The 17,583-nt window shown below is 46.5% G+C and overlaps 1 protein-coding gene across 1 annotated transcript in view; it reads right to left on the bottom strand.

Moving 5' to 3' along the window:
* Adamts17 (ADAM metallopeptidase with thrombospondin type 1 motif 17) overlaps window positions 1-17,583 on the bottom strand; it is a 291,689-nt gene that overhangs the window by 83,477 nt on the left and 190,629 nt on the right. The window contains exons 14-15 of the mRNA XM_041652890.1: window positions 9,915-10,042; window positions 4,132-4,252 (exon numbers count right to left, since the gene is read on the bottom strand). Coding sequence (XP_041508824.1) covers window positions 4,132-4,252; window positions 9,915-10,042 — 249 coding nt within the window. The remainder of the gene's footprint in view (window positions 1-4,131; window positions 4,253-9,914; window positions 10,043-17,583) is intronic.

A 17,583-nucleotide genomic window follows, 5' to 3' on the forward strand; every position in this document is an offset into this window, starting at 1 on the left:
AGCTGAAAACTGTGGTTGAAATATTGTGAACTGGGCCCATCTGTGTTGCTGTTTGTTGGTGAAGGTGGTTCTTGACTATGGCTGAAAAGATCTCTTTGCACTGAAAAAGCCCAGGAGTCTAATCCAAGCTTTACCTGACCCTTGGAATGTGTGGTCAGTACAGCCAGGTTAGATCAAGGCCACTGCCTTTATCTCCATCAGGAAGGAATCAAGATCCCCTCTGTCAATAGGAAAATCCAGTGATAGGGAGATATGGGCATTTCCTTATGAGGGAGGCACCAATCAAGGCTTCCCTGTCTCTGCATTTCTTGATAAGGTAACAAATGTGGTTTGATAAGAATACAAAGCTACCCATGGCACTCTAATGTTTTTGTCTAGCCTCTCAATCCATGGTTCTTTTGTCTTTAATATTGGTTTTATTTTAGTTTTTCACTGTTGGTATGTGTCATATATATATATATATATAGTCATTGGCCTTTGTTTTACCCATGGCTTCGTTCATGGCTCATTCTCGCTAACTCTATTCAGAAAACATTCAGGCATGTAAGCGAGAGCCCCACACCAAGCATGTCACCTTCAGGACCATGCGATATAGTCCAACATCTTACATGAGAAACACTTGGGAATCGCCTTTGCCATCACACATGTGGACACCTTCATACAAAAGTTGTTCTTGACTGAGAAAAAGAAAAAGGTTGCAGTTGGTTTGTGCACACTTTAGTGGCTGGTTCTGTTCTTCTCAATCACAGTGGAACTAAGCCTTCGCATCATCAGATAGCCATAAACTTTCCCATGGAACAGCCATTCCCCAGCCGTAGAGATGGAGCATAGCGCTCAGATGTGGCAGTGGTTCAAATGCTAATTGCTGAGGACACACCGCGACGTGTATCTGTCCATATTCAAAAAGGAAGACCCCGTTAGCCCCTCTGCTAGGAACCTACTGTCTCTTCAAGAACAAAGTGCAAAGGGATTCACAACCCATCAGTCATCCTGGTCGGGCCTCAGTGGGAACCTTGAGCTAGCTGCAAACTGGATGTCCATGGGAACCAGCCCCTTTTCCAGTTCCAAAGAGCAGGATGGAATAAAGACGACAACTATTAAAAGGCAAGCTAATGCAAGAAGGAAGAGCCTCGTAGCAGAAAAGTTCAACCCACTAAACTCAAATACCCCAGCCACTTCAGTCCAGCTGAAGTCTTGAGAATTTTGAAGCCCATCCATTAGAAAGTCGGTTTGAGTTGATTTTTTTTTTTAACCTATGAATAGCTAAAAGGCCTTGTCTGTTCATGACTGGGAGGGGACGGGTTGGGGCAGCAAGCATTCTCCACTTAGCAAACCAGTTCCCCAGGCAATGCATCGAGTTCTTCCATCATAGGCTTCCGGCTTATCAAGGGCACTGTGTACACCTACTCTGGATTCTCAGCTCAGGGGCTTTTGTAAGCAGACATGGGAGAGTTCAGGCTGGGGTCAGGCCTTCGTGCAGGACCTGGCAAAATTCCTGGGTTTGATGTTGGTTTATCTCTCCGTATGGCGTTTCTCTTTGATACTCACCCTGAAGGATGATAAGGCATTCCTCCCATGGTCTTTCCTCAGAGCTGGGCACAGATGAAAGTTACCTTCCTATCTGCACCAACAAGATTAGCAAATCCACTTGGCTGGGGGGTCACTGAGATGTCACATGACCTGGGACTTTCACAGAAGTTCTCTGCTGAGTCTCATTCAAATATATGGCTTCACCTTCAGCTGGAAGGTTCTTTTCCGTACTCTGGCTGTCAATTACTTTCTATAACTTTTATAACTGATCTATATGCCGGCCCTGGCTAGGTGCCCCACCTCAATTGTGACCAACATGGCCATGGTTACCTGTGATGTCCGAATGTTTAATATTGAAATGTATACATACCAAATAAATGTTCCCTGGGTTGGGGGCAATGTGCAGCTGACCCATTGTCAGCATTCTGTGTTTATGCAATCTAGAACATCAAATCCTATGCAGCCAATAATGACATGTGACTGAACATTGCACAGATTTTCAGTAAACCAACCCACGCTGATGTGATCTTACGCTCACAGACTCCAGTGGTGAAGAGTTAAAAATCAAAACAAAGCAAACACCCTGCCTTGTGCTTTAAAATTAAAGTATGACATCTGGCAGCTGCTCAGACAAGCTCACAGGTAGATAAAGCTAATGTTTGCTTGCCTAACTCTGAAGGTTTGTCAGGGGGTCGGCATGTCAGCAGTTAGAAGCTCAAAGTCCTGGTGAGACCGTTACCCCCAAAGAAGCTCCCCATGTGATTTTCCTTCCATGGGAGACTTACTTCCACAGCCACAGAAACTCAGCCTGCTCAGGGGGACCACACAGATGGAGCCCAGCACTGGGTAGGTAGAGAAGGGAGGGTGGGGGAAGGGTCTGCTGTGGAAGAGGGTGGAGCATCTTTCTAGGCTAAGATGAATGCTCTTGTGCTAGCTCAGGCTATCTGACATGTGAGCTGCTACGTCCCACATGGCAGAGGACTTCAAAAGCTGTGCTAAGGCCTTCTTTAGTGTTCTACTGAAGTGACTAACAGGGAGGGGTGGGTGTGGCTGGGCTTAACCCATTTAATGCAGAATAACATAACTTCACTCAGGTCTGCTTACTGAAGGATAGCAGAACCTTCCATTTAAATGAGGCTTCTATTTATTACTGTTGTTGTTATCGTGTGTGTGTGTGTGTGTGTGTGTGTGTGTGTGTGTGTGTATGCATGAGCACATGCTTGCTATAGTGGACATGTGGAGGTCAGCAGTCAATTCTGACCCCTACGTGGGACTGAACTCTGTCATCAGGCTTGGCAGCAAGTGCTTTTACCTGCTCAGCCATCTTGATGACCCCAAACAAGATTGCTAATGCTTATATTTATCAATGGAAATCAGTACTACATAGCAACCGCTTGCCTCCTGTGGAGGTTTGATTCCCAACCGCAATGACTACAAGAAGCAAATCCAAGATGGCCAGAGATGAAATTATATTAGACACACCGAAGCAAACAGCAGAAATCAGCTGTGTCACCCACAGACACTCATGACAAGGTTGTTCTCTGAGAACTGCCAGCCCTGCTGGCAACGGGAAACCTGAAATGTGGCCATACTCTTTCAGTTAGTTTAATGTCAGCCAATTGTGATTTAAATATGGGCAGACTTGGGTGTCTGGTGTATTTTGTTCGAGACAATGTAGTCCCAGAGGGCACAGCCTCCCAAAATGAACTCACTCTAGTGGTAGCTCCTTCCACTTCTCTCTGGAGCAACATGATGCATGTTGATTCTAAGCAAACTTTTTAAACATTCATTTTGTGTGTGTGGTGTACATGTATGCATGTGCATCTGTTCTAGTGTGCATATTATGACAGCTGGTTCTCTATTTCCACCATGTGGGTTTTGGGGATTGAACCCAGGTCATTTTCAAGCATTGCAGTAAACAGCTTTACCACCCGAGCCGTCTCTCTGGCACTGAAATTCTGTTTTTTGTTTTTTTTTTTAAATTTAATTTTGCATTTGCAACCAATCTGGGTTTGCTTTCACAAGGTCCCGAATAGTGTGTCCTTCTCATGCTTTCTAAATGGCATGCTCCTGTAGAGCAAGCTGTCTACCCATCCGGGAAGGCACGCGCAGACTTCTGCCTTGTCCTATGGGCTGTTCTGTGAGACTGGGACTCACAGCCATGGTTCAAACTGAGCTGACATGTTTCTCTGCAAAGCAACTTGTAGGAATTCAAATATCTGTTTTCCAGCTCAGATTTACTCAGTCCACGTTCCCCGGAGAGCATCACTTTTGGTGCTGAGAGCACCACTTTTGGTTTGGCTCTCATCAAGGCTTTGAGTGGTCACTTTGGAGGTCATTTGCCTGCCTATTCTTCCTCATTCTCTTCCATCACACTCAGTATCCCACTGACAGTCACAAGCTGATGCCCTCTGTGACAGAGACCAGCAAACAACTCCTGTTTCTGGACACAGCAGCCTGTGGTTGGAAAGCTCAAAAAGATTCAACAGTTTAGTGTGACATACAAAATGTCATGCACCCATTAGCACTGAAGCAACGAAGAAAATGTACAGTGTGTGTCAGTGATCCTGTAACCATCATAGCCCTGGGCCCGGTGCTCACCTGTCCCCCGGGAGTGGCTGAAGTCACCCTTCACCACACGACAGGTCTTGCCATCCCCGCTGCAGACACCACACCTGTCTTCTTTGGCTGCAGACCCGATGATGCCATCACAGCCAATTTTCTAGAAAAATCAAAGAGCTGGGTTTGTCTGTGTTGTAAGATTCAGTGATATTTTCAAGAGGATGCCCTGCAGGACCTGTGGGACAGATTTCACTAAGAGCCATGGTGCCTGGGGGTTCTGACACATTTTAATTGTCATTAAATTCAGAAGAGAAAACAACAACAACGACCAGAATTCAGATCAGATATTTGTCTCTATCTTTTTATGAGTTTATCAAATGTGTTTAAAACCATGTGTTATGGAATAAAGGAGTCCTGCTACCCTAAAACACACATAGAAATACCATATACATGTCTCCAAGAAGCAGGGATTATTCCTCTCTGCCTTGTCACAGCAGAAATGTCAGGGACAAATGCAGGTAGCCGTGTGCTCACACCATGCTGCTGCCTTCTAACTTTGTGAAGCTACTCAGTGGAAACCGACAAGGGCCGAGAGACGGAGCATCCCAGATCATGGAGTTTGCTCAGAACAGGAGGCTCAGCCAGTTTCCCATTGCTAAAATTGTCTGTGATGTTCTGCACCCCACCCCTGAGTCTCAGTTACTATATCAAGGCTGTTGGTGGCACAGCCACAGGCCAGAACTGGCCCCTCACCCCAGCCTGTTTGTGCCCCCTGGACCTGCTTCCTTTGGCTTCCCCATTTATGTCACATGCTTCTGGCTCTAGATTTTTCTTCCACTAGGCCATTCCCATGCTGTCAGAGCAAATCTCTGGCTTCACCACTGGCTGCTTGCCTTGCAATTCAGTTAGGGTTTCCTGATTAAGCAGCCCTGGGTGTTCTATGTAAACACCCCATGTGGTCGCCATAGCTTCTCCCAGTGGCAGTGAAGGGAGGTTTGCACACCGCTGGTGAACAGATGCAAGTCAGACGGCCCCTTAGGTGATCTGTGAGTCTCTCAGGCTGGGGCAGGCTTCCACCTTCTGCCCATGCTGACCGGGCTATGTTTAGCATGTCTTGACTTTGGAAGTCAGGCTTGTAAGGATATCTATGTCAGAAGAGCAGCAAATCTGAGGCCTGAAGGGCAACTGTCAAAGCACTGGCTACCAGGGCAATTCTGTCTTTGCTCAAGCCAGTGGAAGGAGGTCTATACTATGATCGACAGGGATGGACACTTTTCTTTTGAAATGGAAGCTACCACAAAGCACAATGGAAGACATGGCTTCTGAGTGCTGGTGGAGCTTTCACAATGGCTTTTATGAGCCTCAGAGTTCCAAGGAAACATGATGACTGAACCAGAGGAAACTCCTAAGAGTAAACACTCCAAAGCCTTCCTGCAGCATCCTGATGATCCCGGGTTACTCTTTCCATTTTCAGCCCCGTGACTTTGCCCTTACGTCATCTTCAGGACACCCACTTCTGAGCCCTCCAATTCCTGGCCAACGTGTACTGGTCAGGGTGCTGTTCTGCTGGAGAAGTTAGGGCACATGACACCTAAGGTCAGGAGTGCCCTGTGGCATGGAACTGATAAGGTAGGCATGGATTCTCTTTGGTCAAGGCAGCTCCTGTGCCTCATGCAGATGAAAGTCAGAAGAGACCTGACTAGTTCAGAGCCATGAGCTGGACTGGGCCATGGGCAGTCATGTGCAGAAGCCATATTTTGCCCAGGAATGATAAGTATCGGTCTCTATTGATTCAAATCCTGGCTTCTATGCCTAGAATTTCTGTCCTATTGCCCTCAGCGAAAAGCCTCCCGTCATAGCGCCTAGTGGCCAAGGACGACTTCTTCGACCTCCTCTGTGGTACTTGTCACAGTGTAGCACCCACACTATCTTTAGTTCGTGTGTACGTGTCTTTCTGCATTCACTGGGGATTGCCTCTAGGACCCTTCCTTCAGACATGGGAAGACCCAGGGACGCTCAAGTCCCTTACAGAAAATGGTGTAGCATTTACACAGAACCTACACACATTCTCTCATATGCTTTCAATTGTCTCTGGGGTATAAAGGATAATTAATATAATGGAAATGCTATGTAAACAATTTTTACGTTTTTTTTATAATTTGATAATAGTAAGTTGATATTTATTAATGATGACAAGAAAAAAGCTTGCATATGTTCAGGAAAATGCATTTTTTTGAGAAATATTTTGTATCTAGAGTTAGTCAAATCTATAGACAGAATGATTGTTTTATTCATACTCCCTCCTCATTTCCCCCAGGTGAACCCCTATATCCTTACTCCTGCCAACTTCTCATCTTTTTTCTTCCCCTTAAAAAAATACCCCACATAGTCAAATTTTTGCTGTCTAAATACTCATGGGTGCAGTGCCATCCATTGGAGCTGGGCCACATCTTTAGAGAAAAGTGATTCTCCATCCCTCAGACCATTGACGGTCAATAGCTCCTCAGTTAGGCATGGGAGCCTCATGAATCCTTCCTACCTCCATGCTATAATATTCACTGGCTTGATCTAATGCAGGTCTTGTATGGACAATCACAGATGCTTGAGTTTGAGTGTAGTGGTCTGTCTTTTCCAGAAGATACTGTTTTGCAACATCCTCCCCAATATTTGACTCTTATAATCTTTCTGCAATACTTCTTGGACCTTTAGGGGCATTATAGAGACATCCCATTTTTGTGGCTAAGAACTCTACAGAGTTCTTGTTCTCTTCCCTTTGATCAGATGTGAGTTTCTGCATTAATCACATCCTATTGCACAAAGAACAGTCTCTGACGAGAACCAAGCACCAAGCTAATCTATGGATGTAGGGACATGAATTCAGAAGACAGTTTGTTCATTATTCTGTTCATTTAGCAAAATAATAGTAGCTGGTCCACTTCTGAGGCCTGTGAGTTTCCCAGCCACAAGTTTTTGGCCAGATTTGTAATAACAGGTATGTGTTTTCTCCTGTAGAGTGGTTCTTAAATCCAACCAGAAAGTGGCTGGTTCCTCCCATATTATTCATGCCACTGTTGTACCTATGGCTATAGGATAGGGTCATTTCAGGTTCCCTATCCTCAGCTGCCCCAGGAACTAACTGGGGATATCGCCCTGGGCACCTGGGAGCCCAGCTAGGTCCATGTCTCTTGCCAACCCCAAGATGGCTCCCTTAATTAAGATATGTGCTGCCCTGCTCCCCTATCCAACCTTCCTTTATCCCAATCATCCCATTTCCCCAAGTCCCCCCCCATCCTCCCCTTCTCACTTTTCTCCCCCAATCTCCCCTTACGCCCCTCCCACCCCACCCCCAAGATCCCAATTTTTTGCCCTGCAATCTTGTCTACTTCCCATAACCAGGAGGATAGCTATATGTTTTTCTTTGGGTTCACCTTCTTATTTAGCTTCTTTAGGATATCAAATTATAGACTCACTGACCTTTATTTATGGCTAGAAACCAATTATGAGCGAGTACATCCCATCTCAATTATGAGCGAGTACATCTTTTTGGGTCTGGGTTATCTCACTCAGAATAGTGTTTTCTATTTCCATCCATTTGCATGCAAAATTCGAGAAGTCATTGTTTTTTACCGCTGAGTAGTACTCTAATGTGTATATATCCCACACTTTCTTCATCCATTCTTCCATTGAAGGACATCTAGGTTGTTTCCAGGTTCTGGCTATTACAAATAATGCTGCTATAAACATAGTTGAACAAATGCCCTTGTCATATGATCGGGCATCTCTTGGGTATATTCCCAAGAGTGGCATTGCTGGGTCCAGGGGGTAGGTTGATCCTGAATTTCCTGAGAAACCACCACACTGCTTTCCAAAGTGGTTGCACAAGTTTGCATTCCCACAAGCAATGGATGAGGGTACCCCTTCCTCCACAACCTCTCCTGGGCCCACCTTTTCATGCTCGTCATTATCGTAGTATACAGGATTCACATATGAGCAAGAATCTGAGAGATCCATTGTCACAGTACATGGAACATTCTCAGGTTGAAAAGCCTGAAATTAAATCCAATTTCATGGATGTGCCCATTGGCAAAGACCACGAGGAGCTGAAGTTATATTCAGCCTGAACACAAGTCTCATTGGCTGAAGAATCTCAGCATTCTTACAAGAACATTCTTGCTGGCAAGAACACCATAGCAGATGCCTACAAGAGTCTGGGGTGGCTCAGCTGGCACTGCCCTAAAGGGTACAAGAGCTTTGACTCACAAAGCTGCTAGCAAAAGAATTACATCATTGGTTTGTAATGTGCCAACTTGCAGGATGATCCAGGCAAGCATGTAATTTAGGAAGGAAACAAACCCTGCGTTTGGCTTGCTAAAGCAAGCTTCCTGAGAACTGTCAGCAATGGCTTGTTTCAGTAATAATGATAAGGGCTTTCTTCATACTGTCCAAGAACAGGGCCTGGAACATTCTTTGCTACATGAAAGTATCCCCAAAGGTCCTGCTCAAGCACTCCTTGGTGCCCTTTTCCCTGGGAGGTGTCCTTGCCAAAACACACGGGCACTCAACATATTTCTGTTTGATAATGAAGCCAGGCACTACCAGAGCTGGGGTCTTGTTAAATATTTCCTTGGAAAATTAACCAGTCTGTGACTGACTTGGGCTATGCAGGGAGAAAACACACTTAGGTTGAAATTGTTTGCTGCAGTCTGAGGCATTGACTGAGAGTTTGTATCTTTCTCAACAGTTCTTGATGGGCTCACTATATGGAGATACAGTGAAGGTACAGGGTGACTGGCTGAGGAAGGAGGCTCCCTGGATATAGTGGACTGAAAACTTGAATTCTCCCAATTCCTATGACCTCCAAGGTGATAGTTTTAGAAAACAGACCTCTCCCAAAGGGAAAAATGTGACTAGGTCCAGATGGCAGAATCCTTGTAAATGGAATTAGTATCTTCCTAAGAGACGTCTCAGAGAGTAGCTTCACCCCCTCCGTTGTGTGAGGATGGAACAAGAAGAAACCGTACGTCGTTACCAGAAGCCAAATCTTTCCCAATATGTGATCCTGGAGTTCTATGCCTCCAGAATGGTGGGAAATGTTTCCATTGTTTATAAACCAGCATATGCTTTTCACCACAGCAGCTTGAGTAAAGCTAGTCACCAGGATTCTTGCACATGCTCAGGTTGAGCTGAGTCATCAGGAGATGACCACTAAAGGCAGAGGTTTTTTCACCTGAGCTGCATCCCACCCACCCACTGAAAAGGCACAGCATCTCCATCCTTCCTTTCTAGATCACACACCAGGAGATGCCCCTTCAGATGGGTAGAGATTGGCAACAAAGTGCTTCTTTCTCCCTTCCTCCTTGTTTTGTCTATTTGCTGTTCTCCTAATAAACAATGAGTTGGGGATCTATGTTGCAGAGGGTAGAGGGCTCCGCCGAGGTCAGACCATCCACCTCCCTGGACACCGTCGGCATAGGGGCTTGCTTAGTTCCACCAAGCGTTAGTAAGTAAAGAGAACAAGCTGTCGATTCATCTTCCATCCAGTCTCATACGCACCGGCTCTTTGTATGAATCATAATATCTAGAGGAATTGTCAAATTGTTTCAGGAGGTTGCTGATTAAGCCTGCCACATTCTTGATGCTCAATCACTGCCAAGGTCAGGGCATGCATTGGTGGCCATTGGCCACAGGGGCAGCATGAACCTCTTTGGGAAAACCCACTCCCCCTGACCCTCAAAAACCTCAGCTCCACCACGGGCCCACTCTGGAGAAAGAAGGACCCTTTCTTCACAGCCCTGCCAAGGACAGTAGGAAATGCAAGTCACCTGGCATCTGCCGTACACGCAGAGGTCAGTCTCGTAGGGTCCACAGGGCGTGCCATCCAGGACCCTGTCAGCTACCAGCAGTGGGGACTCCTTCCCGAGAGGTGAGCAGTAGAGTTCACACGGCTTATCTGAGGAGGGAAAGGGTGGTAGCTGTTGATTGGGAAGTGGCGTGCAGGTGATGTGGTGAACATGCACATGGGAGCAATGACCCCTAAGGGCAGAGCCATTAGTGCGAGTAAAGGTCTCAGTAACCTTGCTCAGGGGGACATTAAAACAGCACCCAGTACAAGATCCCTGGCCTCAGTAAACAGCAGCTCTGCAGGCTTCCTCCCCCTGGCTCTCCTCATTTGCACAGATATCACATTTCCTTTTCATTCAGGTGTTAGGTACAGTTGTGAGCTAGCCTGCCTCTGTGTAAGTGGCTGTGTGTTAAATCTGCGGCTGGGGGTGATGGGAAATTAGGGAGGGTGAACAAGAATGCCCCAGGCAGGGGAGACAAGCACTGAGGGTCTCTGGGACAGCAGTTTCCCTAAGATTGTTAGTGTATTTCCTAAGATGGTTAGTGTGTTTTCTAAGATGGTCAGTGTGTTCCCTAAGATGGTTAGTGTGTTCCCTAAGATGGTTAGTATGTTTCCTAAGATGGTTAGTGTGTTTCCTAAGATGGTTAGTCTGTTTCCACTAAAAAAGATCTAGTGCTCCCTGTTTGCCCAGCTGTGTGACACAAGGCCTGAAAGTCCTGGAAGAAACTGAACAAAGGTCTAGAAAGGGGGCACAGAGACCGTGACAACTCACGAGAGCCATGTCAGCAGCCGGATGAAAGTCCCTGTTCCCTCTGCTTCTGGAACAGTGTGAGTTCGCAGACCACACCAAGCTTTTCTGTCTTGGTCTATGCTGTTTCCTCTTCCTGTGCTTTCTACTCAGTTCTTTAGGAGGCTTCTAGCAACTTAGAAACTTCCAACCCAGAGCTCTCTCTTCTACCCCTGCACAGGACAGGACAGGCATGTGCACTTGGCACACACATCCACTCAAGCCCGGGTCATTGAACTGATGCCCTAAAATAGTTTAAACAAATCCTAGATGTAAAGGGATTTCATACAGGCAGGTTCCATTAATAATGAAATATTAAAGACTCAAGGTCCCAAAACCTTCAAATTCCAAAATCTTCTGAATTTTTACATGACACTACAAACAGAAAAGTCCACATCTGCCCTCATGCAATAGAAGCGCTCAAAATACAAGCACATTAAATAAAAAAATGTAAGATTATGTTTACACTATATGTATAACATGTATATAAGCCATAAATAAAATTCATGTTTCAATTTGTGTGTCATCACAAAAAATAGCTCCTTGTGTACATGCAAATACTGCCAAATCCAACACAACCCTCCCCCAGCTTATCATGTACATGCAAATACTGCCAAATCTGAAACAGCCCAGGTCAAAAGACTTCCAGTTGCAAATATTTTAGAGGAAGGGCTTTCCACCTGTACCTTCACATTGAGGTAACCTTAGGGGACAGGGGGCATGCTTTCACCTTCTGTCTCCAGACCAGAGCTAGAACTTAAGGTTCATGTTCATAGGATTCAGTAAATATATTTGAACAACTGAATGGATATCATTCAGTTGATTGAGTAAGAGTCACGTGCCTTCTTGCCTCCTCTACCACCTAACCCTAACTCATTTGTGGAATTATTTTGAAAGGAAACCTTAACAGAGCCACAGAGAACTTATGCTACCTTGTTGGGCTCTTGGTCTCTACCAGAATCCTTCCCCACTAAGTCTTTTTGGTGGTAAGCAAGGGAGGGGGGTCAGGTGTGTTTGCCATTGGAGGGTCTTGGCATCATCATTGGAAAAGACTTGTCAGAGCAGACATGCTGTCTTAGCCAGTCTCAAGGGTTTGTATGATTGCATGACAGCCCATGATCAACCAGCTCTATGGGAGGGTACCCGAGCGTATGAGGAAGAAGCTCCTGGGATTCAGGTTCAGCTCAGTTCTGTCTAGTCTTGGAAGAGCAGACGGAGGGCTACTCTTTCCCGGGCAAGCAGCTTATCCATCAAGCATGGCTGGATCACTGAGCCTCAAGCACTCTACAGGCAGTGCGAGAACAGGGCAAAGCGGGACACACGCTTCTCGGGGCCCTCGTGATCTGATGGATGGGGGTGGAGTAACCCTTGCATGAGACAGGTCACATGATGCACATCTCAAGTGAGCACACGGAGAGCAGTGCCTGCTCTGGAGGAAATGCCTCGGTTCCAGGCGGGCCGTGGGAAGCGGCTGTCCCTTCATTTAGAGGAAGTGCGCCAAGAAAGCAGCCAGTGATAGAAGGGCTATGAAAGACAGGGATGGAGACCTAGGTCAACTTCTAGGAAGCTTAGCGGATGCGATTAATGACAGGTTGTCAGGGGCTTAAGGTTCCCTGAGGGTGCCTTGGGGGTACAGCACAGCACTGTAGTCTGAATGAATAGGGGTCTACTGCGCCAGTGGTACCTCCTATGCCACCTCTAAGGTCTTACTGTGAAGAAGCAGCTGGAAACTATGGGTCTTAATCCCTTTTGGACAAACGTGTTGATTCACCACTGGGGGTAACGAGGTTTAAGGTGATTCATTTGATATCAGTTATGATAATGATGCGATAAAGAAGAAATCATAGGCATTTATGATCTTCTCCATGCCAGAGAAGATGCTAAGGAGTGTCGACAGTCCTGAGTGTAGTGTAGGTTGCCGCTGTTCCATTGCACAGATGAGCATGGGGCTCACAGAACACCTACATTTCCTCCAGCAGGAATAGACATGCGCTTCTCTGTTCCATCTTGGTGTTCCTTTGACCATCGCTGTTTACTTTGAATGAGGAACCCTTGGGGGCCCCCGAATACCAAGGGATAAAGTGGTACTGCCTAAAACAAACCACACTGTTCATAAATATTTATGGTTTCGGTTTCTAAGTGTACGCTCTGATTAGAACAGAAATGGGCATGGGATTTGGGCAGAATGGCAGAAGCTGTTCTGAGGGAAGTTGGAGTCCGTGGAAAGTTCCAGCATGGAAAGGGATAAAAGTTGTTTGTTTTGGTTCTTTGGTGCAAATTTCAGAGAAGCAGAGACTCTGGATTGGGAGAAGTAACTCGGATGGACGGATGCTGGCTGTGACCTAAGGCAAGGCATTCTACTGAGCTCTGTCTGCCCTTGATGCTGCCAGGTGCAGATGCTGCCAGCCAGGCTCAGGCAGCCAAGGGCCCCAGGGCTCCAGAACAGAGGTCGGAGGTGGAGAGTCCTTCACTGACCACAACTACCTTCATTTGTCCATCCCCCCCCCCCGAGGATGACACTCAGAATGTAGGGCGCCCCCACCTCTAGCAAGGAATAGTTCTTCCTCTCAAAGGGATCGAGGATAGTCTTTTTTTAAATCATGAGAAAGCGGCTCAGAATTCCTCAAAACTCTCTAAAAGGGCTCCTAGGAGTGGGAAGTGAAATCTCCAAGATAAAAGATCCCATTAAAAAATGCGAGGTGGTGGGTTTATGCTCTGAGCACAGGGCAAGAGCTTTTATTTTATTGTTTTTTGTTTGTTTGTTTGTTTGTTTGTGTTCCTGGCTCTCCTGGAACCATATAGACCAGGCTGGCCTCAACCTGCCTCTGTCTCCTGAGTGCTGGGAGATAGAAGGGGATGGAAGGCTTAAAAGTTACATAGTCACACACAGCAAGGAAAGATGCCTGGAACATGTCTCTGCATGGATGGTGTGTCCTCAGATGAATTCTGGCTGACGAGGGCATGTAGTTAGATGAATTCTGGCTGAGGCTTCTGTCTGGCTTCTCAGAGGCCTGCCTGTTGGGAAGGGCTTCTGACTGAACAGAGGATGCCACAGCCAGGACAAGATAGGCTCTGGGGCTCGAGAGCTGACAATTCTATGAGCTTACAGAGATCTGGAATTCCTCTCGAGCTCCACTGTTCTCTCTTGGACTCAGTAACGAAGTCTTACTGAGGCAGAGTCTACCTAATGTTGAGGCTGGAAGGAGTGCTCATCTGAGCTCTATCTTGTCTTCTGTCTTGGCCACTCCATCTTCTCTCCCACAAGCTACCCACCAGGACTTCATAACCAGGCCCCGGGTTCCAGCTCTAGCTGACTGGGTCAGTTAGAGTCCACCTGACTATACACAGACCAATCAGAGTCTTCCCTCACCATGACGGTGAGGCCAGATCCTCCAGACAGGTCTTAGTTAACAGGAACAGCACTCAACACGTGACCACAGCCAGATTGGCCAGTCTTTTTCCTGATAACTCAGCATTGGCGCTCTATGATACAGAGGGACCAGTTCTCACGGCTGGTAGACCCAAAGAAGGTTAGGTTACCTTATTTACTATAATTCAGAAATGTGAGAAGCTCTGACAATGAGTGTTTTCTTATATATGTGGCAAACTATTTGGCTACAAATCCAGCCTTCCCAGATAGGAGTGAGTGTCCCTTTCTCTCCTTAGGGGTCCCTGGCTGGCTGTCATGTGCTCCCTTGGGTCCCAGTGGAGATATTACTAGGTGGCTGTTGAACTCTCCCAGCCGTTCAAACACTACCAACCTCTGAACCCCGAGTCATAACTGGCCTCAAAGAATTCAGGTCAAATGGATTCAGACAGGATATAGATTTACTTAAGAGGAGTTGTTAGCTTCCCTGGTTGGCTGGACATACAGAAGTTTCGAGAAAGGGCAGCCTGCAGCAGGGGCAAGGTCCCCACTGGTAAGTCCTGAAAGTCATGGATGGCCTTAATATCTTTAGAAATCTTGGTGCCAGCCCCTCATTGGGTCATTTGAGAACACCCTGTACCTTTGTCACAATGAGCCTCCATTTTTGGGTTGCTCAGTGGAGCGGGACTCACAGCTCTGACCCTCACATCCCTTATTCCCTCAGACTGGGGGTGGGGTGGGTGGGTCTGCCGCCTGATACAAGGGAGCTGGGAAAGGCTACTTTGTCCAGACACGGCTTTCTAACACTTCGGTGGGCATGGAGCCTGCTGTTGGCCCGGTCACACGGGTCTGAACCCTTGAATGTTTCTAATGTGTCAAGATCCCACAGGAAAAGCAAAAACCGTCTGATTTGGCAGGCAGCCACCTCAGAGGGTTTCTGTCTGAAGGCTTTTCCTCTTTGGCATCTTTGCTGAGGAGAGGCTTTGTCTTCCTTTGGAGGTGGGATGGACTTGTGGTCCAGAGTCCTCCTTCGGAAAAATCTACCTTTGCAAGAATTCTTTTTAAAAGAGGGGAGAGAGGGGAGAGAGAAAATGCTGCCCCCCTTTACTGAACTGTGCGTCACTTGCCAAAGAATTCCGCACTGATAGCAGCTGTGAATAGGGCACTTACAATGGACCTCGCGAGGAGCCAGAGCCCAACCACAGGGCTCGCTGCTCTCACGGCTCAGCTAGAATTATTGTGCCTTTTAGAAAGCAGGGCTTCAGAGGAACCCTTATCATCAGCCATCTGAATCAGCCATTTTTTATTTCACTGCTGCCCTTCTGAAATGCTTTAAAAAAAAAATGCTGGCTTCTGTTTATACCGAGGGAAATGGAACCACAGACGTAATCAGTCTTGGCAATTTCACCCCAGAGGACGATGGGTCAAACTACCCTCGCAAAACCCTGAACCCGAAGCCTCTCTTTCAAAGGCTAAATGCCACTAGCCTGTAAGCTATCCTTATCAAACATGGCTGGGCTTTCCAGGTCAAAGGTAGCACCCATCAGATCTAATTATTTGTTAAGTGGGCAGACTGGAACAGGAGGCAAATGGGTGCTGAAATGCATTCTAGACCCATCAGAGTTCTCAAGGAGCCTCCCCACGAGGGAGGGCTGGGAAGACAGAAGTTTTGGATGCTACAACGATAAGGGAACCAAAGTACTGAGCTGTTCAAAAGCTGTTAGCCGTAAGTAGAAGTTTAAGACGGGATTGCTCAAGTGGGACCTCTCCCCTAAATACACGAAGCAAACGGGTTTAAAACCAAAGCAAGGCAGCAATCAATAACCCCACAGAGAGCTGAGTGGAAATGAAAAAGGTGCGGGTGTATAGGATTGTTTTAGCTATCCTGGGTTTTTTGTTTTTCCATATAAAGTTGATTATTGTCTTCTCCAGGTCTGTGAAGAATTTTGATGGGAACCCGGACTGCTCTTCGGGCTGATGAGAGAGGGGGACTTGATTGGGGGAGGGGGAGGGATATGGGAGGCGGTGGAGGAGAGGAGGCAGAAATCTTTAATAAATAAATAAATTAATTAATTAAAAAAAGAAGAAAAGGTGCGGGTGTGTCTCATCACCAAAGCCTCCTGGCTCTAGGAAAGAATGAGAGGACCAGAGAAAAGTCAAACCATTTCTACCTGGCTTCCTGGAGAGCGCGGAGGCTTGGTAACAAGGTGGATCCCATCAGAGCAAGCTGCTGCACTGGACTGTGGCAGCTCTCTCCTCTGACGCCTCGGACCCAGTCAGGGATCTGAATGAGCCTGAGGTAGGTGGAAGCCTGTCGGTTGTTCATGGACCACATTAACGGCCTGTCAGGGAGAAGGGTTACCGCCAACAGCACCCTTTCATTTGGGAGAGGGAAGTCTGTCTCCTTTCTATTCAGGAAAAGTTGGAGATGAGGAAGCCAAACTCCGCCCTGAATTCTGCAGGCTAAGTGGCAGCACAGTCATACCTGCCCAGCCTCCAAAGGTGGCGTCTTCTTAAAGACATGGAAAATGTCTGGGGAATGAACTTTCTATTAAAGTCCCAGCTAAACAGGTACCACTGAAAACACCATGTGCTGTTTTCCAAGACAGCTCAAAACTGAGGGGTCAGCTTGTTGGGCTAAAAAAAAAAAAAATGCAGATTTGAGCTGGGCAGTGGTGACACATGCCTTTAATCTTAGCACTTGGGAGGCAGAAGTAGGTAGATCAAAGCCAGCCTGGTCTACAAAGGGAATTCCAGGATAGCCATGGCTACACAGAAAAACCCTGTCTTGAAAAGCAAGCAAACAAATAAGAATTAATTAATTAAAATAAAGAAGGAAAGAAAGGAAGGAGGAAAGAAAGAAAGATGGAAGAAAAGAAAGGAAGGAAGAAAGAAAAAAGGAAGGAAGGAAGAAAGAAAAAAGGAAGGAAGGAAGGAAGGAAGGAAGAAGGAAGGAAGGAAGGAAGGAAGGAAGGAAGAAGCCGCAGACCTGAAACTGCTGTTGCCAGGAATATCTGTGTTTCTCCAAAATCAGCTAAGAACATTCAAACTTGTAATTGCAGGTGCCAGAATGGGTATTTCACAGGGAAGAAAAACAAGATGGTACCAAAATTCGCTCTTTTGTGAACCCTTTGGAGGTTACAGAAATCAGACCCAGCTGCGTTGTTAGTTCTAAGTGTCCCCTCATTGCGTCTGAATTCATGCTTCCTGGTAGAGTATCTGAGCACTGAGAGTCAGTGGGTTATTCTCTGGGTCAGCTGCAGGAGTGTAGATGTCACCTAACCTCTCATCCTCTGTAGCTTCTTTTACATACTCAAAGAGATCTTGAATGTAGAGCTAACTTGTGCCTGGCTTGAGGTGTGATTGATAAATGGAACCATATTGTTAGCATTACAACACAAAGTCACAGTTCTCAAAGGGAAAGAGCCTTAGGCAAAAGAAAACCAATATCTGGACTAGGCCTCGGGGTGTCCTCAGCTACAATGGCTGGACATC

Source organism: Microtus oregoni, unplaced genomic scaffold (assembly GCF_018167655.1).
Source record: "Microtus oregoni isolate MIOR12 unplaced genomic scaffold, Mior012 000000F_ref0000247, whole genome shotgun sequence".
NCBI lineage: Eukaryota > Metazoa > Chordata > Mammalia > Rodentia > Cricetidae > Microtus > Microtus oregoni.